This window comes from Coloeus monedula (genome assembly GCF_965178545.1).
Source record: "Coloeus monedula genome assembly, chromosome: 1".
Lineage (NCBI taxonomy): Eukaryota > Metazoa > Chordata > Aves > Passeriformes > Corvidae > Coloeus > Coloeus monedula.
Genome location: NC_138781.1, coordinates 137,017,549 through 137,043,776, shown reverse-complemented (window position 1 = coordinate 137,043,776; position 26,228 = coordinate 137,017,549). Strand labels below are relative to the sequence as shown.

At 36.3% G+C, this 26,228-nt stretch overlaps 1 protein-coding gene across 1 annotated transcript in view; it reads right to left on the bottom strand.

The window, feature by feature from the left end:
* Positions 1–26,228, bottom strand: part of MATN2 (matrilin 2) — a gene marked incomplete at both ends in the record, with an annotated part of 60,803 nt that overhangs the window by 16,047 nt on the left and 18,528 nt on the right. Inside the window, 11 exons of the mRNA XM_082282643.1 lie at positions 1,747–1,869; positions 2,077–2,199; positions 2,292–2,414; positions 2,807–2,929; positions 3,096–3,218; positions 4,085–4,207; positions 6,419–6,541; positions 10,451–10,573; positions 14,562–14,684; positions 21,111–21,233; positions 25,423–25,545. Coding sequence (XP_082138769.1) covers positions 1,747–1,869; positions 2,077–2,199; positions 2,292–2,414; positions 2,807–2,929; positions 3,096–3,218; positions 4,085–4,207; positions 6,419–6,541; positions 10,451–10,573; positions 14,562–14,684; positions 21,111–21,233; positions 25,423–25,545 — 1,353 coding nt within the window. The remainder of the gene's footprint in view (positions 1–1,746; positions 1,870–2,076; positions 2,200–2,291; positions 2,415–2,806; positions 2,930–3,095; positions 3,219–4,084; positions 4,208–6,418; positions 6,542–10,450; positions 10,574–14,561; positions 14,685–21,110; positions 21,234–25,422; positions 25,546–26,228) is intronic.

Sequence of the window (26,228 nt, the reverse complement as noted above, 5' to 3'; positions counted from 1 at the left end):
ATTTAAATACTTTTAGGAACAAAAAGCATTCAAACAATGTATTATTAATTAATAGACAGAAAAGTAGAGTTGCCAATCTTAATGCAGAAATATAAAAAATTCTAGTGTATTCAGATCTGACGATATGAAATAGGTTACTGATGATTCTGTTGGAGTGAAGAGTTTCACACTGTGTGAAGTAGGTCACACAGCACCTACTGAACACACACACACACACACACACACACACACACACACACACACACACACATTCTTGAATTGGTAACTCCAGATAACTTGCAGCAGAGAGTTGTAAAAGAGGTTTCTGAAGGATATCTTGGATGCTTAGTGTTAATTTTCAGTAACTCCTAGAACTCTGAGGAAGCCCCAAAACACTGAGCTATCTCCATTCCCAGTGTATGCACACACACTGAAAATAGTACTATGGTTCCAGTGTTTAAAATATGAGTAGTTCACTGTAAGCCTGTCAGCTTGACATTGATCTGCATTAAAATAATGCAATAGATAATGTGGAACTTGAGTCAGAGTAAAATCAAAGGAAGAGGACTAACATCAGTCAGCTTGGTGTTACAGAAAAATAAATCCTGGAAAATTATATAAATATCTTAATTGATGATGAGGTTGGTTCTTAAAGCTTATGCTGTTCATACAGTGGAACATTCAGAAAGGCAGCAGTCTTGGTATTTATTTTGATTAAGGAAACAGACTACAACATTATATTGCTTAACACTGGCTAGAAAGGTCCTCACAACCAATTGCAAATGGGCGACTATCAAGTAGCTTTCTTTCTAAGAATTTGCCTTGCTCCTCTACTACTTAATATTTTTATGGACAGCCCAGGATAAAACACAAAATAACCAAAGTTTGTAGATTACTCCACTTTTGAGAGAATGGCAAATAAAGATAAAGCAGCTGCTGACAGAAGGTAACATGAATCTTTCTGAGTAACAGCAAATCATATATATTTTAAAATAGCCAGAATTAAGGATATACATTTAGAAACAAAAAATGAAGGCTGTACTTACAGGACATGGGACACCTGTAATACTGAGAATCTTAAACAACTTTTGATCATGGTAGATAACTAATTGAACACAAGTGCTAGCAGAATATTTTGGTCAGAGACTATCTTTTGTCAAAAAAAAAAAAAAGATTAAACAAAAGATAAATGATTTTAAAAAAAGATAGGTACATTCAAATAAGAATTAGATGGGTTATTATTCCTCTGCCCTGGACCCTGCTGTGTCTTCTCTTAGAAGACTTTCTTTCACTGCGGTGCACCCACAAGGACGCTGATAAATAGCAGAGGTTTTAGGGGAGCAAGATTTATAAAAAGATTAGAAAACATAAAAAGCCTGAAGGAGTTTCATTTGCTTATCATTTGCAAAAGAACATGCTAAGAGGTTAAGGAACAAGTTAAGTCATGATCTGCATGAATATAGACAGAAGAACACAGTGGTAATTAGAACTTCAACCCATTACAGTAAAATGCAGCAACATCCTATGCTCAAGATTAAAACTTAACATACACAATTTGGAAATGAAGTTCACATTTTAAAACCTACATTCAAACCTTAAAATTGGCTGATTTTTCTGAAATGTAGCTTTAGTTCAAACAATACTTAATTCATACTTAAGTCTTGTGATCTATAGAGAAAAATATTCCATTCTGGCCACTATGAATCAGTGAATAATATTCTAACAAGACAGAAATTAAATTCCTTCTTTCATCAATAAACTACTTACTTCGGCATGTTTTCCCATCTTGCCTTAGTACAAATCCATCATGGCATTGGCAAGTGTATGAATCATCGTTATTAACACAAAGATGTTCACAGCCATGACTGACTGATTTGCAGATGTCCTTATCTAGAAATAATCAGATTTTATTTACTACAGTTTGATGAATCAGAACATTTCCAAAACTTTAAAGACTAACAGTAGTAATCTCCTAGTAAATAAAGAATTTATTCTCCTTTTTGTAGGCAAAATCTCCTATAAGAACTGCCTCTAAATAATATGTTTCTTCTGTAGGTGTCTAAATATAAAAAATATAGTAACATTAAAATAACTTACTTTTGCATGTTTTCTTATCATCTCTTAATACAAAACCCTCGTAGCACTGGCAAATGTATGAACTATCAGTATTCACACAAATATGCTCACAGCCATGGTCAACAGAATTGCAAACATCTTTATCTGTTAAAAAAAATAAGGTTGCCATATTTAAAATACATCTACAAATTCACAGATTATAAAGAAAATCTTCTACTAAAGAGAAGGATACTTACTTCTACATGTTCTTCCATCTTCCCTTAGTGCAAATCCCTCATAACACTGGCAGATGTAGGACTCATCAGCATTAACACAAACATGTTCACAGCCATGGTGAACTGAACTGCAAATGTCTTTATCTGAGAACAGTTGACGATATTTGGTTAAAGCACATCTACAGTAAATGTATCATGCAGGGAGAAGTAACAGCTTTCATTAGGTCTACTGATACCACTGGAATAAACACATAACATGTTAGACAGCAAACACTTAACTCCTGATACCTGAAAATTTTTGAGTATTTTCTGTTTCCAGTCTGTCAGCTGATCTATTAAAATATGCTATTTTTGTCCACAGAGTCTCTTACAAACATTTGGTAGGTCTAAATGTATAAAAATATAAATGCTACTCCTATATTATACATATGAGGACTACTCATTTATTATGACAGTAAACTGTTGTATTTGTTTGAATGCTTCTCAGATCTACATACGGTAGATAAAATTCTGTGAATAATTCTCAGAGTACTTACTTCTGCATGTTTTCCCATCTTCTCTCAGAAGAAAACCCTCATGACACTTGCAAACATACGAGTCATCTTCATTAACACAAATATGCTCACAGCCATGGCTGACTGATTTGCAGATGTCCTGTCCTGGGAATGATTGATATAAATGTAGGTTTTGAATGAAAATATGTTAAAGAAATGTAGCTATCAAAAGGCAGTTTGTTGCTTCTTTTCCACTAAGAAGTGAAAAATACCCGTTTCCTTCCTTGCCTGCTGTACATGCGAAAGTGGTCAATAGATACCAGCCACTCACTTCTGCAGGTCTTGCCATCTTCTCTCAGTATGAATCCCTCACGACATTTGCAGATGTAGGAATTGTCAGAATTAACACAAACATGCTCACAGCCATGGCTGACTGATTTGCAGACATTTTTACCTGGGAATAATTTCATATATAAAAAATTCTGTTAGTTAAGGGAAGCATCTTCAAAGTTGACTTGCTTTTAGTGTATCCTAACTTTTTGAGACAGGCAGAATTTGCTTCTGTTTGTGCAGAATAACAAAAGAGGGCGATGTTGTGAAACACCAGCTAAGAACAAGGAGCTTTTCATTCATCATGGTAATATCTGGATGCCTTTAATCTTTTTTCTGTAAATGTTTCTGAACAACAGATGTTCATGTTAGACATTATGGGGATTGCAGTTACAAAATACTGAATGCTTATTCATGATTCTTCTCTGATCACTTAGTGACTTATGCTATAAAAGTTGAGAAAAATTTACTATTAGGTTTTTTTCTTGATATCTGCCACTCTTCATAACTGTGTAACGTAGTCAAATTTGTAATATAACTATGATATTTCTTTTGCAATCATCCTCATCCCATGCTGGACAAAATGAACTTTTCATTAATAATGTTGCAAGCTTCATGCTGGGTAAGACTTTATGAACATTATATATTTTTACCTTGAAATTTTAGAAGAAAATTACAGTCGTCCCAGCTCTGGATAGTTTTGGATCCACAGCTGTCCAATTTCAGGGCTACTTTTTAAATGGCACAGATGTTTAGGGTGTGATTCAGGTGCCTAAAAGTATGCATTCAGTACCATTATAGATGCCTTAGCATATCCAAGATATTGGCATACTGCTGGCAAATATGACAACAAAGAGGAAATATGACCTCTTGAAATCCTTGAACATTTAAAATTACATTGCACTGCAACATTTAGGCAATCCAATCCTACCTTACAGATTTCTTCTATGTTTGTAATATTATACTCTGAGATGCTCAATAATAACTTACGTTTACATGTTTTCCCATCATTACGAAGCCTGTATCCTTCAAAACACTGACAAGTATAAGATGTGTCACCATTTACACACAAATGTTCACAGCCATGATCACTTAGAGCACAATGGTCAACTCCTGTAGGAGCAATCAAAATTATTAAAACATTTAACCAATAATGACTCGATTATTTTTCATCTCTAGTATTTGCATTCCATATGAGCAAGTAAATATAAGTACATTGAACTGCTTAAACAATAATTCAGTTTCTCATCTGATTATATAGCTTCAATAAACTGTAAGAGGTCCTAGTGATGTACTTTTCATTGACTGCTTTAAGCAGAGTTGAGAAATCATACTTTTCTGTGCTTAACATAGCTGAAGAGAGTCCATGTCTGGATTGGATTAAAGTGGATTAAAACAAAACAAAATACTTTGGCAAAGATTTTATATAAGACACTGGCAAAGACATAAAAGCTACCTTGTGAACATTCTTTAAATAGTTTCTAAATGGCCTGAAGTGAAGGTGGCAGTCCCCAGAACTCACTTGTGGACCTGACCCAGTTCCTGTGGCAGCAAGAAGAAAACCTCTCAGATGTCAGTGGGATTTGGCTTGGGCTATTCAAGCTTTTACAAAGAATTGCAAATGACAAGTACTGTCAAATATGGTTCACTTTTCATCTCAAATTTCCAAGTGTTTCTTCTCTGTAATATAAAGACATAGGGCTCCTGGGACTTTGCAAGCAGCACTTCTACTGTCTGTTGGCTACACACACTTACTTTTTTGTGATGACTTGTTAAGGTACAGATTTGGTTACCATTCAGGTGTTCCCATAGCTTTCTTAAGATACTTGAGCCAGTGTATATGACAGTAGAACGTCCCACATGTTTTCTCACTAGGAGAGGTATATGTTAAATGCTTCCATTCAGCTGCTCATTCAGGATATTACAAAGTGTCAAAACTCTCTTCATGGTAGCCTAAAAATGCTCATGAGGTTTCAACATCTCACCTAGAGCTCAGGAACAGGACAGATCTTTCCTAAATAGATATGAGGACAAGGTTATGAGAAGAGGAGCTATTGAAAAAAGCTCAGTTTCATTGCACTCAGCACCATTTTCATAGAATCACAGAATATCCTGAGTTGGATGGGACTCACTAGGACCAATCAACATCCTACTACCGGCCTTGCAAAGAGCAGCCCCAAAACTCACACTATCTGCCTAAGAATGTTGTCCAAATGCTTCTTGAACTCTGCTGCTGATAGGCTTCCAAGTACAGACTGGAGGAAAATAACTCAGGAATGAAAATTATCTCTTGTTACTACAAAGGAAAAGGGATTTTCCATTTGCAAGTTGATAAAACTCCATTATTTGGCTGTTTCTAAATTTTCAGTGGTACTACAGATAAATATCTAAAAAAATTGGTTTTAGTAGACCCTATTGCTGTTACACATACACTAATTATACTTTTGCGTTACTGTCTGCCCCTTTTTAGAGAGCTGCAGTGGCAGACAGAAGCAAAGTCTGTCAAGGTATTGGATGGGGCTAAAAAGGTTACCATGGAGGCAAACACAAGGATACATACAAAGGCAAACTGCCTTTGCTGATTTGCCTCAATTCTGTTTAGATAATTTTTGTGATGGAGGACTTGCAGTTTGACTTCTCTTAAAACTGTGTTGCCTGAGAGCAAGAAAAAGGATGAACTCTGGAGCTGCTCCAACACTCTACAAGCTTGAAAAATAATGTACCTCCAAAATTTGTGGAAAAAGTGGACAGAAGACTCTCACCAAAGAGGTCTAAAAAGTCAACAGGTAAAATGCACTCATATCCTTCTTTTTCTCGTCCTTTCTATACATTATTTTTCCAGTGAAGGAGGCAATTCAACTGTTTGTGAAATTGTATCAATTCTCAATGATCCTTAGATTTATAAAAAGCAGAGAGCTGCCAGGACAACTTCTGCTCACTTATTAAGGATTCCCATGCTAAATGTAAAGCTCAGTGTGGGGCTATCAGTTCTCCTCTTGCCCCAGGTAAAGTGATGCAGTCTGCCTGGGGGACACTGCTGTCCAGATGACCTGTCAGACACATTTATCATGTGACTGAAAAATTATCCTCAACACCTGGGGATGAAGAGGTCTCCCAAACCTTCTCTGAATATGTGAGGAGTAAGAGTTTTCTTGACAAGTATTCTTTCCTAAATACTTTTTCTGTTTCTGCTTTCAAATAATTATTAAAGTATTACTGAAATGCAGACTGTAAGAATAAATTGAAGACAAGTCCTCTACCCTGTATGGAAACAGAAACCTTTCCCAAGGGAACTGAAATGAAGGATGTTCTCACAAGACTTACGTGTGCAGGTTTTTAGATCCTCATTGATGACAAATCCTTCAGAGCACTGACAGACATAGGAGTCACCTGTATTCAGGCACAGTTGCTCGCAGCCATGATTGCTTTCAACACAGTGGTCCACTCCTATTGATTTGTGTTAATGATTGAAGAAATCACATTGGTGTCTTAGATACATAAACTATGACACTGTAGTTAGTACCTGATACATTTGCAGAGCAAGGGGAAAAGATCAGTACAGCTTTTTACTTATGCAAGTATCTCCGACTACTTGAGAAACCTGAGTTAACAACACCTAAGTGAAATTAATTCAACAACCCCACTTGGCAGATAGCAAACTTGGTGAAGAGCAGATTTCCCTTGCCAAAAATTGCGATGTGGTTGAACTATCATGAAGTGGAGAGAAGGGAGAACCCTGAAGTCCAATCTGGTACTACCCACAGAATCATGCTTTCCTTCTTTAAAAAACAAGACAGTCTCTTATGTTCACCATTAAATTTTTTCACCAAATATGAGTATTAGTAATTTTTGAAATAGAAATTATGGCTTTCAGATTGTTTCACAAAGACTAAATTCTTTTTTCAACAGGATGAGAAATCACCAATTTAAAACTTTAACCTGCCAACAGGTTCAAGCAGTTAAAGCCTAGTGGGGGATAGGTAGAAATTATGAGAGTGAGAGTGTCTTAACATATTCAATTTCTTTGATTTTCCTATTCCTACTCCAAGTAAGATAAAATGGAATACGTCTTCTACGTCTTGTATGCAACTAGTGTGAAAGACAAAAGGTGGGGGAAGGGAGAGAGGTGTGAACTGGGTTTAAAAAATATATTTCCTCACAGTGGACAGCAAAGCTGTAGGGTGAGATACGTGCGCTTGCAGATGTACTATGCAATTTGCTGACTCTGTGAGTATAGAAAAAGGATATTTTAGGAAAAAAGCTTTGAACTTCCTCATAGTGTTTTCCTGCTGGTTTGTTAATGTCTAGTTTTAGTTTATATAGGCCCAAATCACTTTAGCATAACTTGATCAAAAGTATTGGAGTTCCCTCAGACACAAACACAGTCTCACATGTCTCCAGTTGCAAATAGTTTACAGATGTGAACAGATGTGTCTGCAGCAATTTGTTTACATTAAAAATAAATCTGTACTTAATGCTAAATCACTTATTCTAAATATTTCTGTTTATTGGTTTATTTAACTAAGCAACGAGTTTGCAGTAACTGGTCCAGATTTACCATTATATATAGAGAGACATTGTAGGCTTGAACAAATGAAGCTGAGGTGTCAGTTTTTACTAGCTAAAGCAAGTTCCAGCTGGAACCTTCTCCTTTTTCCAAGAGTTCACATCATCATGAAGAAGCTTGTGTAACTTCTCAGAGCACAAAAAAAAAGTGGAAAAAAAAAAGAAAATACCCATATTCTCTGTGAAAAATTACATCTGTTTGGCTCCATCTTTTCAATACAAACACCCACACAACAACATGAATTTTTAACATTTAAGTACTTGGGGATCTCATACAGAATTTTGTAACACACTCTTTCAAAGAGTGCAATAATCACAAAGGTGCTGATTACCAGGCTTTGGAAGTCACTATAATTGTATATTTTGGGATCACATGTGCTTTATTACATGTGTAAAAAAAAAAAAAAAAAAAACGCAAACAGGGAAAACGACTGGGGAAGGCTCACTGTTCTTACAGACAAGAAATGTCTTAGGATACTAATTTTTAGATATCCAGCTTGAGAAAGTCTTAAACTATAATTGTCAAAAAGTTGCAACACATCTAGGTTACCTTAAATATGGCTTTACCACAGTTTATTTAAAAATGATTATTCCCGCTCCTATCAAGTTTTTTAAAAATTTCAGTGACTTCAGTGATTTTTTTTTTAATTCGAGTATTCCTTTGGAAAAGTATGTTTTAAGTACATTGGGGAAAAATGCTGCCAATATTTTAGGTGATATGTAAAATGGTTCTCTGCAACAAAACTATCTTCTAAAACTGGGTGATGCCAAGTGGGCAGTGCTGTTGGGTTTCTCTGGGCCAACACCAATCCTTTGTTTAGCAACATTCTTCTGAAAAGAGGACATTTCATTGAATGGATCACTGAAGGTGTAAACATACAGAAGAGATGGGTCTCTTCATATCCCCACATATCAGCATACAGCAATATGAGGTGTGCTGCGTGTTACACAGCCCATAGCAACAATACAGATGTTCAGCAGCAAACACTGTCCTTGTGTCAGACAGTGCCTTTGTGTGAAATGGCTGAACACATTTCCCCAGTTATTTGGATAGGAGAAAATGATGCTTTAGTTCTCTGTTGGATCAGGGATCTCACTATCGCATTACTTCACTAGGCCTGGCTTGTGGTGGACTTTGCAGTAACATAGGTTTGCATGACTCAAATATCTCAAAAGGGACCCAGGAGTGTTTTCTCACTCTGTTCACACCTCTGCCTTGCAGTAAACTAGTCACTGCAGTTCATGAGGCACACTCATCGCTGCACGTATCGCCATGGTGTTGTTGGGCGTATCTGAGATGACATTTGCACACAAACAACTCTTCCACGTTAACACATTCATGCTCACAGTCATGCTGACCTAAAGCACAGAAGTTTACTTCTGTGAAGAGAAAAACTGAAGCCAGCCATAAGGTTTTCTGAAGTAAAACAGCTTAGAAAAGCTCACTTAAACAATACTGGATTCCATGCTTTGGACACCTACTAAAGCTGACACTGAGATGAGGATCTGACACCAGACTGCAAACACTTAGCTACGTAATGCTTCACTTTGACCCCCTAGATCTCCTCCTGTAGTCATCAGAAGTCACACGTGGTGGCGGAGGAAGAATGCCTGGTTCTTGTCACCACTCATCTATTGACCCTGATTTCTGAAAAGGCCATATATGCAAATATTCTGCTTTATTTTACAAGCTTAGCTTAGCTAACATGACCCTTGTTACAACAAGATTTGGAATAGGAGCTTCATCTTGGAAACATCACCAGATTTGCAGCCAAATCCAAAGTCCTACAAGGAAAAATACCCCCAATGGGAATTACAATTTGCCTTTAATTTGCAATTACATCCTCAGCAATAAGTATTTTTTACAATGCTGCTCTTTTGCTTACCAAGGCTTTTGAATCTATAAAAATCTGAATGTATTAGAATACCATACAGATAATAAAAAGCAGAATAGCATGGATTATTGCAAAAACAGCACTGTGCAAACGAAAACGCTTTGTGAGATTGTATCTTTAAGACTGAACAAAAATACCAGATACAAAACCAGAAACAAAACCAGATAAATTTTATGAGTGTCTAGAAATAGAATTAGATTGCTCCAGACAAGTTTATAATATTCATGAAATACCAGTAGTACAATTTTCTCCCCCCAACAAAGGAGTCACAGGATCAGGATATTTCATTTTGCTGAATATATTCTCCCTAAACTTGAACACATTACATTAAAAATCTGCTGTGATTCCAGGCCCCACTCAAGAAGAGCTGTAGCACTAAATCTTTCTAAAGTAAATGTTATGTGTGATTGGTTTATAACACTGACACTGCTCATGCTGTTTTTACAATTTTTTTAGGAAACTGTGAAGTTTTGTGTCTGACTCTAAGTTGATTTTGATAGCTGTGTTGCCTGTTCAACACATTTCCAAGCTGATTAAATGTATCTGTCCTTGGCTAAACCAACTGGGCGAAATAAGCTGCTTGTGTTTTTACAAGCCAAGGTCAGAAAGTTTCAAATAAGTAATGAACTTATTTTAAGTCATTTTGGTTCCTACATTAATCCTCACGTTTCCATAAAAATCTTCAAAAATGTCTAATATACAAAGTAATCTACAAGGCAGCAAAATGTATATTTTCCCAGCATGATTCATTCAATTAAAATTCAAGTTTATAAAGAAACATTTGTTTCAACTTTAATTACAGAGAAAACTTCCATCCTTTCAGAAGGGAAACGATTCACTGCAGGTTCAAGAAATAAAAGCAGATGAACTTTATTATGTCTAAAGGATTACTCACTTTTGCATGTTTTCTTATCTGGATTAAGTCTAAACCCTTCTCGGCATTGACAAAAATAGGAATCATCTGTATTAACACATTCCTGTTCACAACCATGGTCCTGAAAAGAACAATAGTCTGGTTCTAAACAAAAAAAAAAGCGTCTGTGTCAGTGAGTAATATAATTTCTCAGAAATAAACTAGGTAAAAATGAGTTACTTTGTTTTCTTTTCTTTTGCCTTTTTTTCCTTAGGCACCATTTTGGTGTTTTACCATATTGTTTCAAACCATGAAAATAAAATGTTTCTTTTTTTCCAAATATCTGCGATACTGAGGTACACCTGACATATACTACAAAGAATTATTCAAGAACAGAAGTTCATGTGGTAGAGAAGTTAGAATCTTAAATATTTCTTAATATTTTGCAGCTAAGCCTTAAACATTGTCTCATCAAAATTGCCTCTATTCACTCAGAGCATGTTAGACATGATCTGTAATACACACACAAACATGCTTTTGAATGCCATTCATTGTATCACAGCAGGCCAACCAAGACATCAGGAGTGTGGATGCTTTTAACAGCTCTGAGTGCTTGCTTCACAATTCTTCCATTTAATATACCCATGGAAGAGAAAATAAGCAGTCTAGAAACAGCTACCACTACTGGATAAAGTACCTTAGAAAGGAAAGCAACTGTGCACTGAGCACTGAGATATTTCCATATAGAGTTTATCATTATTGATGAAGTCAAAGAATCTGACATTCACTTAGATGCAGTGTGTGCCCATCACTTAGTTTTGTGTCAGTGTGGTTAATTTATACTAGTGAAAAATGGTCCTAACCCCTCAGCACGGCTAGAAGTAGATAAACAAGTCACAAATTACGTAAATCACACTTCACAAAATATCCAGGCACTTTTGAACACCTCGTTATTGAACAACCTGAAAACTCAGGGGGTTTTGTTCCCAGAAGTTAATTATTTCCAGAGGTGATTTGCTTTAAGAGGCATGGACAGTTCTTTCTTTGGATTTGTGGCAGGTTAATTGAATTGAGTCTTTATATATGATGAAAGCCCTTAGTGATAATAAACCATCTATATTTACTGAATAAACAAAGTGGAATGTGACTATCTAAGAAAACTCGGAAGGACAATTTTATAATTTATGAACACCACTCTGTATATTAATTAACATTAATAACATTAATTAACATTTCCTTTACCAAAGCTTTTTTTGACAGCGTATGCACATAGATATATACATAACATGGGGATATCTTATCTGTTTACTAAAATGAAGATTAGAAAATATAGGTTGTTGAAGAGTGCACTGAAGAGACAGAACCCAAAAAGCCACATGTGTGCACCAGAGGAATATAGCTGTATGCCTTCTGGACTTACTCAGTGCTGTGATGCATTTAGCTGCTCAAATCCTTGCTCACTCAAGTGTGCAGGAGAGACTTTTCTTGGGTAACTGACTCTGAAGATGACCACAAGGGTTTAAAAATAGGTATTGTTATTTCTGTTAAACCTTGAGGCTATTCTGTTTGGGACAGTAAAAATACACTTCACAGGGCTTCATTAACACAGCCCAGATTAATGATGTTAACAGAGCCTTGCCCAGCTACAAATTATGTGAACCCATCCAGAATTCAAACGGGCCATTCGTAAAGAGCAACAGGTGAGGCTCAGCACACCCCAGTACAAGGAGAAGCTGCCATCTGTTCTCTTGAAGGGAGCAGCAAGAGTGGCAGAAGTCTCCTTAATAGTAGCTTGAATGTCCTCCACCTGCCTCACTGATAAACCAAATTTGCTGTGCTCTTCCAGCCATAGGGCACTCTGATGGTGTTGGCAAGGTTGCCTTCATGAGCATTGCTCCTTGTGTTTCATTCCGAGAACTTTGGAATAGTTCCCAGAGAAAACATTTGTCAGATATGCATGACCATACTGACACCACTTACATTTCCAAGCATTTCTTTGTAGCCATGAGCATAAAGGCTTACTTTCTATTTTTGAAAGGGAAGTCAGGATTCTGAGACAATCATGAGATCTCGGGAGTGGGCGCCTCAGGCCTGCTTGCTGATGCAGAGAACTTGTCTGGCATGGGTGTGGGTCTTGGCTAGTTGGCCATCATCCCTGAGACTCAGTACATAAGCCAAATATGTAGAAATTTATGTCAAAAGTTTTAAAGTCACAAACATTTTAAATCCAGTGATCTGTAGTTTGTTTGTTCGCAGCGTTTATGCTGACTCAAACGCAGTGTGATTCATAACATGGGAACTAGGGGACACTTTTGCTCTGAAGAGCTCTCATGCTGTTTTGACTTGCACAGCATTAAGAGCTACACAGTTCTTTCATTCATGCTTTAATTTATTAGCAAGGCTCAGAAGATATCAAGCGTAAGGAAAAGTGGCTTAGTAAGTTTTATTTATGCTTATTTATGCCCAATATACTGTCTCAAGCAACAGATAGAGGATAGAGAAAGGGCAAGCCTGAAATACTACTTTCCCAGAACATTCTCTCAGATGTCAGCATTCTGTGGATCATCAATTTAAACATCTTAAAATAATGCATACAGTTAGGCCATAAACTAAAAATCAGTCAAGGTATAAGAAACGTTTATGCAGTTTTAAGGACTTTCTTCAGTTCAAACTGGAAGGCAAAACACTGCTTAAAATCCACTTTCTTAAATCAAAGAAATTAACAAAAACTTACGCTTGGGCAGTGGAAGCACATTAAAGTAAGATTTCAAATATATATGGATGTGGAAGTACATGTGGAAGTATAATTAGCCAGCCCTTAGCTGACAGATACTTGACAAATGGGAATGTTAATACAATCTACACTTTATGTTAACCACTACAAACCATACTCTGACCCTTGGGAAGCAGAAATTTCATCTCCCCTGACTCTGACCATCTAAAAATTATGTGTCCAGTCTAACAAGTCATCCAGGCTCCCTGCATACTCAAGGAAAATACAGGCAATTCCATAAATTTGTGTCAGAATTGGGAGCAATCACCTTTGAGAAGTGTACATCTCTTTCCCTTGATCGTAAGAACACATGTACAGCCTGGATTACATGTTTTCTTCCCAAGTGTTAAATTTAAGTGAAATAGATACCAAGCATAGTACACAATACAGATACAGTCTATAGGCTAACCAAGTCTCTCATCAGAAGGACTGAAATGCCCCAAAGCCTGTGAAAACAACATATATTGATGCATTTTTTTAGAAATAATGTTTGAATACATTATTCAGTGATATGGGTTAAATTCACCACTGGCAGCCGCCATCATCTAAAACTAATGGAGCTTGCCTGCTTATAGGTACAGTAGTATTATTTCTTTATCAAAGCCCACATTTATGAAGAAAGGTAACTAGAAAGGTACATTAAGGTTTTCCCTTGACATTTCCTGAAAGGGAGTTATGACATTAAACACTGTGGAGGTATTAGCTTGTTTTCCCCATTACAGGAAGCCTTGGCATGAGTATTTTCTGGTCAGTTCCCCTCCACTTCATGTCCATTCCTAACTCCAGTAATTTTTGATCTTTTTAGCCTGGTATCAAATTTGACGAACAACAAACAAGCAAAGCCATGAAGTTTTTACAAGCTGGTGGTAATATGGAAGCTTGGCAGAAGATACTGATGTTACCAGAACTTTGTCACACTATCAGTGAACTCACTCTGGAGAAAAATCCACAGAAAAATAGACTGTAATGTTTCTTCTGATTGGGAAACTACTCATAATTTAAATCATTTTACAAAGGAAACTGATTACAAATTGTCTTGTGCAGACTTGTTTGTTTACCTAGCTAGGGAGATTACATTCTAACTGAAAAAAGGTGAATAATCAAGGAGAAATCCAAGACAAAGCTTTGGCTTTTTGCTGTTGAAAAGGAGCTGGATTTCATGTTAAAAGTTTCCTGTTCACAGGAGGAACCCCTACCCTTAGGCTCTACCCTCAAAACAGCTTGCTTTGCTCTCAAGACCTTTGGCTTCCAGAGCACTCCGACATTTTCTATACCTGATGCATTACTCAGCATTCCCAGGAGCAGTGGGAGTATTACTGCTGACAGCTGGAAGACAGAATAAGTGCAAATTGTTAAAAATTAAACTTTATCACAACTTACTTCTGCAAGTTCTTTTGTCTAGATTTAAAATGAAGCCTGGGTGGCATCTACAGTAATAGGAGTCTTCAGTGTTAACACATTCGTGTTGGCAGCCTTGGTTATCCAAAGCACAGTAGTCTACAACTGAAAAAGAACAAGACCAACATGTGCAATTAGAAAAAAAAATCAGAACTATTATGCATAGATATTATGGTACTAGTGACACACAGTAGCTATATAAAAAAAGGAAAAGCTGATGTAATTTCTGTCTGCAAAAAGTAGTGCACTTACAACACCAGTTGGTAAATCAGATTTTAAATGAGTCCTGAATCATTTCTCAACTTTGAACATTTATCAACTCTCAGATTGTCAGGAGCCTTCTCAACATGTTTTCTCAGATCTGGAAACCATGCCTCAGTAACTCTGTCCAGATGTTCACACTGTAGGCCAGGACATAGCAAAGTTTGTTTGATTTAGTTCTGTCTTCCGTCTCTCAAGTTCCAGTCCTGGAATTGCTCTACTTTTCCTTTGTTCCCTCCCAGCTGTATTAATTCTCAAGAGCTGTTCCTGTAGCCTGAGTATATAGGAGAATCTTGGCATAATCTTCTACACTGAGGACTGTCCCAGTACATTCATTCCCTCTAATGTGCTCCAGATTTATTCTGTACAAAGCAGCTACAACTACAAAGCCTGAGAGCTTCAGGCTGACATTCACCACTGATATTTTGTTTATATAATGCCTTTTACAAAAAAAAAAAAAAAAAAAAATCACAGGCAGTCCAGTCACTTATTTCATAAGTCTGGTCATTTATTACACAAATCCATATTTAGAAGTTAGATCGACAAACAGTAATACTTCAGAGTTTATTCTGTCAAGCCCATTCAAAGTTGCTAAAGAAATTAAAGGATTTTTAAAATTTCTTGCTTCATCTTCACAACAAAGAAGAAATTAAAGATAAGTCACAAAGCTGGTGCTCTGCCTGCAAAGAGCAGCCAGGCCTACATTAGGAAAGTATATCTGATTCTTTCTGCAGAATACAGTAATGTGCTTCGTTTCATACCAAGACAGGTTCCTCTTTGCCAACTGAGTAAATTTTTTCATTACTTTATACTGCTGAGCCTCACAAATTTCTTTAAGAAGCAGTAATTTGTTTTAATGAAATCAATTCTTTCTTCAAGTGCCCCACCTATGTAAATAATGCACACTCAGGTGTGCTACTATATTTAGTCAAGATCATCTACTCAGGAAAGCAAATAATCTATTCAGTTACTTTGAAAGAATTTCTTTTAACCCTTCAGAATATTTGTGTTGAATCAAGTCAAATTAAACTACTTACTGGCTACCACGTGATACCACTTTCCTGGCAAGCACCTTCCTGTTTCCAGAGTGAATCGATTCATACTAAAACCTGTTTACTGAGTACATGTTTCAGGGATATAATGTGTCATACAATTAGCTTTCCTCTTATATTAATTCTAACCACATGCACATTTTCAAGTGTGTAAAAGACACATTAAGAAATAGGTAGGCCAAAGAATATATTCTATTTAGCATCATGCCTGGGAAATAGCCCATATGAATGTCTCTGTAAAGTCACCTCCTCCTCTGCATTTAAACCTTAACAAAATTAATTTCTATTGCAATACCTACAACTGCCCAACTAATGATTATAACAGTGAGAATAGAAAACTCAGTTGGAAGAGATACACAATGACCATTTAGTCCAACTGCTTGACCAATTCAGAGTTGGCTTTGTCCAAATGCCTCTCACACACTGACAGGCTTGGAGCATCCACCTCTTGCAGGAAGCCTGTTCCAGAGTTTGACCACCCTCAGTAAAGAAATGCCTCCTAATGTCCAGTCTAAACCTCCCCTGGTGCAGCTTTGAACCTTTCCCACATGCCCTATCCCTGGGAGAAGAGCTCAGAATGGAGCTCCCTCTTCACATCCCCTCCACATTAAGCTGTACAGAGAGATAAGGTTGCCCATTTAGCCTTTTCACCAAACTAGACAAACCCAGAGTCCTCAGATACTTCTCACAGAACATTTCTTCCAGCTCTTTCACCAGTTTTGTTGTTTTAGAGACAACTGAACAAGACTCAGAATGCTTTATTATGAGCATCTGAGCAACTCTGACCCTAAGCACTTTCAGATTACAATCTCTAGAGGGAAGAACTGTACCTTCTCATGGCTATGCAGTTGCTAACATACCTTAGACAGAAAGGAAAAAAACAAAATTAATAACTCATTTTTTAAGGCTTGATTTTTAGCCTTTGTAGCCTTCTGAGCTCTGACTCTCAGAAGGAGGTCTGTTGGCCTGTAAGAACAATGAGCATATTAATTTAAGTAATGCCTTTCTATTAACACAGTGAAGAAATAAGACCATTCACTTGACAGTTGCTTTTGGAGATAAGTATTATTCCCTTTTTTCCAAATATTTTTATATACAAATTGCACTATTTACAGGCAGGCTTAGCTTTGCAGACTGACAGTAGTAATTGATCTATAAACTCATTTCAATTTCAGCTTTGTGCTTCGTTTTGGTGATACTTGTTTAGAAGGGAAACTTGTCAATAGCATTCCAGTCAGCAAGTAGGTAAGTTGTCCACGGAGTTAAATCGTCCTAAAAAGACTGAGAAAATTTATAAACTTGTGTGTCTTATACTGAAGTACTGTAATCCTTTAGTTGGTATACAGAAAATATACAGGTTGTATAAGAGCAAAGCAGAATAATATTTTCTTAATTAATAGGAGTTTCACTACTTTCATATTTCTATGCTGAGTCACAAGATATATATTAAAATGTGAACACTTAAGAGATTTCACTGTTCTTAATTTTATCTCATGTCTATGTCAATAAGAAATTTTTCCAAATTATTAGTGTCCTTTTTAGCGAGCAAACCATTAATTGAGTTGTCATCTCTGCGTATTTGTTCCGTATTTGTTTTTCTCAAACTTACTTAGTTAGTAAGTGATGAGAACCATCTTTTACTTCCAGTTACCAGTTCTGCACTCTGGGTGCTTACATTGTCCTCTCTGAACCATGGACTGCATGGGTCACCTTTCTCCTGAATGGTTGTTTTACCCCTATGATGTTTATACAGATTATTCAAGCCTGGGAGAATTAAGTTAAGGAGAAGGGTAGGAGAAAAAGGGGATAGAGTAAGTAAAGGCATAAGGAGGATGAAAAAGAAGATGGGGGAAGATAGAGCAGACTCATGGAAGACTCATAAGAATCTAAAAAGCAGCCAAAAAAATCCAGCAGTGCCAGCACTGCAGAGAGGTGCCAGCACTGCAGAGAGTGCCAGCAGCCAAACCACTGCCAGGAAAAGAGGACCCAAGCCCAGCAGCTGCAGCAATATGGAGACAGTCTAGCATTACTGCCAGGAAAGAGAGGACAGCATGTCCAGCAACACCAAGGTGGAGAGACTGAGTGTCCAGCAGCATGATGGAGAAAGGATGGCTCATTACCACCAAACTTCAACTGACTTAACTTTGTCCATGTGAAAAAAGTTCAAAAAAAGGCAAAATTATAGTGCCCTGCCATCCATACTTACTGCTGAGCTGACAGTTTCAAATACTGTTTAGCCTACAAATTTGTTCATAAACTGTGCATTACAAACTCTCAGAGTGGTTGGTTGTTCAGCGGTCAGCTTGAATGGATACACTGTGAGTTCTGGCTGTGAGATTTCATATAATTATTGCCATTCAGGTAACTGGCTGGCACATGTCAGTAAAGCAATTACTATCACCACTGATCCTTAAATTAGCCCATCAGAAAAATCTTAACAAACATGCCTGTGAAAAGAATTTTCGGCACTTTCTCCTTCGCTTTTGCTGGAGTTCAAACTTTAGAAGTCTTAAATATCTTAGATGGAAACCTTTGACTCTTTGCAAGAATACGACAAAGTGTATTTCCTACTGAAATTCTCTTTCCATTCTCTGGAAGGGGAGGAGACAGTAACCTTAATGAAGTCACTGCTTTTTGCAAAATTGTTATTGTTCTCAGTGATCTCTAGTATAGGCGTACATCAAGATCTTTCTTCTGATCCTGCTCATTTGATAATAAATACTTCACAGAAAGGAAGGGTTAACTAGCTTAAGAGTAATGAAAACTGAGAGTTATCACTGCTGATTCAGTACTATACATAGTCTCCCTTATAAAATTTTCCAGGGATGATTATTTGTTGGTGATCACATCTGCAGAAGCTGTACATTCTTAGTAGTAGCATATTCCTCAAAAATCTCAAATTGTTCAAACCTGAAAAGTCAAATCCTGGAGGCTGACAATAGGATTGGCAGACAAATTAGCATCAAAATCCTAAGTTACCCAGACACGCTTTTCCTGTTCAAGAAATATAGAGAAACTAAGTTCTGCATAGATCAAATATAATTAATATACATTGAACCATTCTTGTACGTCAGTAAGAAATTAAAAAGTTAAGTGGCCAAATACGCAAATGCAAAAGAAAACTAAAAAAAAATAGAGATGTTAATAATGTGCTTTAAAATCCCAATTAATACTGCTAATTATTGTACTGGTATGAATCGCATGTATTCATGCTTTGTTGCTAAAAGGTACAAATGAATAGAAATCAAGTGGAGAAGAAAAACTGCTATAAAATGCAAGATAGTGAACCATGCATGCTGTATTTTGAAAATAACTGAAGAGAGAAGATGATATCTTTAAATGTCAACAATAGAGCTTATAATAAACCTATATCTCTTCATGCCAAAGAGAGTCAGTGAGGAGGTAGAAAAAAAAAGGTCAAAGATGTATCATACCTCCAAGCAGCTCTCTCCCCAGGCTTTGCAGATAAGTTATTAACAGGCAAAAAACACATACCAATGCAAAAAATTTAATAAATGGCATAGAAATATTTTGAAGCTTTAAATAACAAAATAGACTTTGTATTTATTACAGAGGATAATACTAGACTTGACATACTAAGAATTTCACCAGAATGATGCTCTGGTAGCTACCCTCCTGGTAAGAATATCTTGGCTGTCAAGGAACTTCAACTTAACAGAAAATAGTAACAACAGCTGATGACACTAAGCGTGAATATTTTGGATTAGATTATATAGTAGGAAAGAACTGGGGATGAAAGAATCTACCAACAGAAGTCACAAATTTTCTGTCTCAGGATATAGTCAAATAAACAGCAGAGAAGTATATCCTTTATCCTAATACAAATAAAGGTCAAGAGGGTCAGCTAAGGTTGTTAGATGAATATTAGATATAGAAATTTGGGCCAGAACATAAAAACTTGCCTAAATAATCAGTATTATCTGCATTTTCAAAACAATTTGGCTTCAAAAAGCAGGTTCTTAAAATGATACAAGAGAAGCAAAATTATTCTGGAGACAAATTATGTTGAGACCTTTAAATACTCTTATACTGAAATCATGAAGCTACAAGTAAAGGAAACATTTCTGAAGAATGTTCTTCAAAACCTCATGTTATCCCAGGCCTAAAATACCCCAAAACCTTATTTGTATGTCCTATGTGAAGCTACATGCAAAAAGTTCCATAAATTGTCACCTATTTTGCATCTCAAAACAGGGTTATCCTGCAAGCCAATAGCTCTTCGAAGGCAATAAGAGAAAGATATTTTAGAGCTGTCTTAAAACAACAAGAAAGTGTAGGGTGTTGGACAAAACCATTGTGATGGTCTGCGGCAGATTTGAGGCCACGGATTCACTTGGATTCATTTCCACGGGACTTCAATATGTGTTTGAAATTCAGCATGCATCTAAGTGCTTGCCTGAAGATAATACCTAACAAATATCCAGATCTCACTGGGGTTTTTTTTTGCAGTGGAAACCAGAAGACAGTATTTTCTCAAAAGGTAGCACGGTATGAAAAGTTTACTAGAATAGGTGCATAGGCTTGTAAAAGAGATTATACTAGAAGTATTTACCATGTATAAACAGGGAAGAAGAGTGAGATACTTACAGAGTAATAGGTAGGGAAGTATGTTTTGTGTTAAAAAATTATTGTACCATATTTTCACACTCTCTCTTTTGAGTTGTAATTCTTGGAGCTGATACTTACTTCCTTACTGCCAACAGTGAAAATTAAAGGTACATAGTAGATGGATCCTTAACGTGGCTAAACTTTCCTTAAAGTCGTCTTCCCAAAAAGGGGTTGAAATCTCTCCTCACATGACCATGAAATCAAGTGAAAAAACACCAAGAAATTGTCAATTTTCAAGTTTTTCCATGCATAACTTCTGTCTGAAGAGGAGTTACCGAGTTTGTCCGGCTTTGTTTTTTTAATGGCCACATATGTCATGCCAGTACATTGCTGGCCAGCTAAAAAGATCTCAAAAACATTGGGTGCGTTGTTTTAAAACAGAAAATTACTTTCTGTGTGAAGTTGGTTGGAACAATTTTCCCAAGACACCATTCATTATTAGTAAAGGCCTACAAACATGTCAATTATGTGTTCTTTCTCATCTACCACTCACGCAGGAGAACATCATTGTCTATGGCTAAAGCGGATACTAATTTATATTGAATTTTCCTTTGGTTTGTGTCAAGTGAATTGCTGAATTCATACTCACCAACACAATTCTTTCCATTTGCATCAAGTTCATACCCTTCATAACACTGACAGACGTAGGACCCAGGTGTGTTCACACAAATCTGCTCACAGGCATGTTTCTCCACAGCACAAAGGTCCTGAGCTACAACACATAATTGCATGAGTATGAAATTCTTTGACCTTCTACAATGCACAGGTAGACTATAGATCAAAAATAAATTGCAGGAAGCTATGGACAGCTCTTTTGAGATGAGCTCATTTTAACACAGATCATGCTACACTGAAAGCCAATAGGATCACTCACTCAAAGCTGAAGCACTTGTCCCTTCAGCTGAAGGCAATGACTATTAATAGATCAATGGTGCCTAGTAGAGTTGCTTGATGTATGTTTCTCTAAAAAGTTCAAAGGGCATTCTTCAGGGATTTTTTTTGAAAAAGAGAAATAATTGGGTTTATTTGTGTATATTTGGGGTTTTTTTTTGCATAACCAGATAAATGATGACAAGGTTGGAAAAGGAAAGAAAAGGAAAACACAACAGCAAAAAACTTGGGGATATTTAATTTCTGAGTTTTATAATCTTTCAGTTTTATGTAAATACCGTAGCAAGTTACCCCTTCCATGCAAAAGATCCCATAAAAAAAAATTACCATGACAAAAGAGGTCAGTTCAGCACCTAGCCAAATCAAGCACGCTGGACTTTCTCTTTAACGGACTAAAGCTTTATGAGAACCCCAAGTTTCCCCAGCGAAAGCTCTGGAAAGCAGAGTACTTTGTGTTGCTCAAAGACTGCTCAACACATAATGGTCATTTACATCTACAAAATAGGCTTTTGGAACATGTTTGAGGAAATCAGCCAAGCAAAACCAAATTTTCTTTTATAGCTGTCTGCTTCATATCAAGCGGCATGATGAACAGCACAAACAGTCGCTTAACTCTTTTGTTCCAGTGTAAACAGCCACAAACAGATAATTTTCCAGCTTGTTTCAGCTACATTCCTCTTTTGTATTATTTTGTTTATTAATGTAAGATTTGAGCATCTCTAGAGAAGAATGGGAGAGATTAGTTAAACAAACAAATACAGTGTAATAAGTAAAGAACACCCATTATCTGACACAAACACTCTTCTCTAGAAAAGTTAGACCACAGTACACGAAAGGAGCATCCTTTCATGGATGCAAAACCATCATAATTAAACAAATGTAAGAATATTTTATGTTGAACACACAAACCATTTCCCAGCCTGAAGCAAAGTTGTCAGTTCATTACTGATTGAAGCCATTTGGTTAAGGGCTTTTAAGAACTGCATACTGATAGCATTTATTCTCACAACATTAAAAAAAAAGGGAACAAAAGAATAAAAACAGAGTCTAACTTTAGGTACAAAAAGAATGAAAAGAGAGTATAACACTACGTACATACCACTCATCTTTTCTGCATTATTTAATTCAGAAAGTGTTAAATTATGTATATAAGGAAACTATTTGTTCATGGAAGAGCTGCTGAAGACATCCAAACCTTAGATAAATAAATCTGGTTTATGTTGATCATGTATTGTACTTTGCATAAACATGATGAAGATTTATTTTACTTAGATGTCAAGTGAGGAATCTATTGTCCCTGTGCACTTGTGGGCATTTAACAGCCAGTGAAGGTAACTAAAATACTCACAGACTGTGCATTTTTCTTTTGCTGTGGTTCCCCTACCTCCAGAACTAAGGTGTCCCCTTTGTCCAGGCTTGGCTCCCTAACCTCATGAATTCTGTTACGTCTCTGTGTGGGTTTTAGATGTAATGGTTTGACCTTCTCTAGACTGATACTGCATCATCTCTCTCCTTCACCAATGATTTGCACCATCCTAGCACATTTAAGGCCATTTTGATGACTCCCAGATTTCCAGTGCTAATTGCTAGAAGTAGTTTATAATTTGGTGATGTAAAAAACCCAAAGGCTACAAACACATTGAAGGACTAATTTCCCTTTCATATTGCTTAAACTGCAATCTGGTATCATCTGACTGATGATCAAAGCAGGTACACAAAGAAATCATGTGTGACGGGTAAGTGGGGAAAACTAATAGAAATCATAGCTAAAAAAGAAGGTAAAGCAATGCAGGAAAGGGCTTTGAAAAATTGTAGAAAGGGAGCATATTGAGGGCTACTGTGCATGGGTCACCAGCAGAAAAATTACACACAATTCAAAAGCTCTTGGAAATTAACCTGTATTTGAAGCAGTGCAGTGCCCAAATGCTAAACTACTGGCTGAGAAAAACTATGGAAATGTAACAGAGTAAAAAGTAGAAGAGACAATGAAGAATTTCTCATACTTGTAATCAATTTTTAAAAATCTATTCACAAAAAAAAAAAAAAGCCAGAATTGATGTTAGGGATGAGAATTGGGACAATGTGTGAGAGACAATTAAAAAAGAAGACAAATTTTGAATTTCAAATAAATTTCAAAAAAATTATTTGTTAAAATTCTTTAAGATATTTAACTGCATGTGGAGGGTTTAAAAGAATACAAAAGTTTTAAATAAGAAGCATTTTAAGAAGGACACAATGAAGAGAAAAGGTTAGACAATAACAATACTACTGAAATGTGATTACATAGTTGGAGCCATCATTTGTAATGATGATTACATCATATGACCACCTTCTTTCTGATGAGTTATAGCAAACACGCAGAAGCAGAGAAAATAGGCTCTATGAAAAATGTCCTGGTCAGTATTCTTGTCTTGGCTGAGTTACTAACCTAAATAATTATTAGGAAATATTCCAGATTGAACTCTTTTTTTTTTTTTTTTTTTTTTTTTTTTTTTTTTTTTTTGTTTGGTGCATCTTCTACAGGAAACAAAACCACTGAAGTATTAAAGTTTTTTCACTGAAGTGAAAAAATAAAGTGTTACATTTGTTCCATTTAATGCAACACATTGCCTTGTAATTCACAGAAATGCTTATGACAAATGTCTACATTTGGTGAAGGATGTGGTGAGAAGGAATAGAAAACAAATTCTCACAGCTCAACAGCATAGAAGGTGAACAGCTCAAAAGTGGTTTTCCTGCTGTAGCCCAAAGGGTCTGAAGATGCTTCCATGCAGGAGAGAGAATATCCTGATCTGTCCGGAGCTGACACTATTTAGATCCCATTCCTATTTACTGAGGCTCTGAAACCATGTATCCCATTACACATGTAAAGAGTCCAATCCCCAGGCTGCAGAATCACCTTCTGAGGTGACATACTGACATACCCTCACTTGTTCATTGGTGCTTAGTATTTGATACGAAACACAGCTCTAAGCAAGAGAAACTAAGAATCCACTAATCTCAAGATACCTGATAGTTTTATGGTACTCTCCTGAGATACAGAACATCAAACACAAGAACAGGATTTGAGCCTGCAGTCTTCACCTTACTTCTAAATTAGAGATTGTAAGAGGTACATCCTATGCTCTCACGATGACTGTCTCCCACAGCTTCTTGAATAGACGTTTTCCAAAATTTTTCTTCTGTCTAAAATCAGTTTAGCAACTTTAATTTGAATCTATGCACTTTCACTTGAATCCATGCACTGCTGTGTGATAAAAACCTGGATTTTTAGCAAATACATTTTCCACAAGTAATTAAAGATAGCGTTACATAATTTCTTTAAAGTAAGGTGAATACAGAAATAATTTGGGCATATCCCTCTAATGTAAATTGCTGTTACTTACTAGGAAGCAAGTTAAAATGGACTAACAAAATGCCGATCATGATGATCAAAATTAAAGTGAAATAAAGTTTGTTATTAAAAACTATACAGCTAATTGCTAAAAACTGAAAAAAGTCAACACTTTTAAAGAGAGGAATGAGAGCATAAGCAAGACTTCTGAAACGTTGCAAACCCTTCTATTTCCAGCAGCAGTTCAGAAGAGCTTTTCAGAATGTCAAGTTATTTCACAGCTTTCTAGTATGGGGCTTATTGCACCTTTCTGTACTATTTAGTACTGTTGCTAGCTGGACAAGTTAGTAAAGTATCTAAATTCACTTCATTTGCGATGATAAAGTTATTTATTTGGTTGTTGTTTCATTGTTGAACTTAATATACCAATAAAATTCAAATGCAATTTCATATAGTTACAGTGTACCTCTGCAGAGCTGTGTATAAAATTTAGCTTGATGTATCTCAGAAAGATTTGTAAGAACTTCACTTACACAAAGCAAGAAAAAGAATTACAACTTCACCTTTCCAGACACTTTCTGATGATTAATTATTTACTGAGCTCAGTTCTTACAGAAAGGGTAAGTGATGTTAAGCACTTTTTGGGAGCATGAAAGAGAAAAGAAAGATAACGTACTGCTGCAAGTCTTCTGGTCAGCATTCAGAATGTATCCTTGTTTACATCTGCACAGGTAGGAGCCAGGGGTGTTTATGCAGAAGTGATCACAGTGGTGCTCAACTATACTGCACATATGAGGCACTGAAAGAAAAAAAGGAAAACATTACTAAGTGCTGGTCTTAATTACTTGTGGCCACTGAAAAAAAAAACTGGTGTAGAAAATTTTACTGAAGTAACTTAGAAATTTCAAATTCAGTATTGCTAGTAAAGACAAAAATGAGAGCTTAAGAGAATAAAAATACACAAGACAGTATGTGAAAAAACTAATTATTTGGTGATCCTACAAAGACAATGAAACAAACCTATCATATTCAAATTAAGAAAATAAGTGTAATTTAAGTGTAAGCTGATTTAGACGACATTCAATTTCTTGCCTGAAGAAAATCACCACACAGCACCCAATAATAAAGAAGAAGAATGACTAAAAACAACTTAATGAAGAGACTATTTTGCTTGCTTAGTTATTAATGTTGAGGAACATGCAAATAATACATGATGACACTGAGGACACGTATCTCCAAGATTCATTAAGCAGGAGCTGGGCTGAGCTACACTCCAGACTGTAGGTCTTTCTATTTTTGTTCTGTTTGTATTTTATGTCTCAAATAGCAAGTATTAAAATGCAGCAGACTGAGACAATAAAAGAGAAAAAGAATAGAGGCTCATTCAGTCAAATTCATTGTTCAACTAATTTTCTCCAGGTCAGTGTTTGGGGATTAAGAAATTTTGATGTTTTCTTTCCACTGCAGCATTGCTTGTATGTA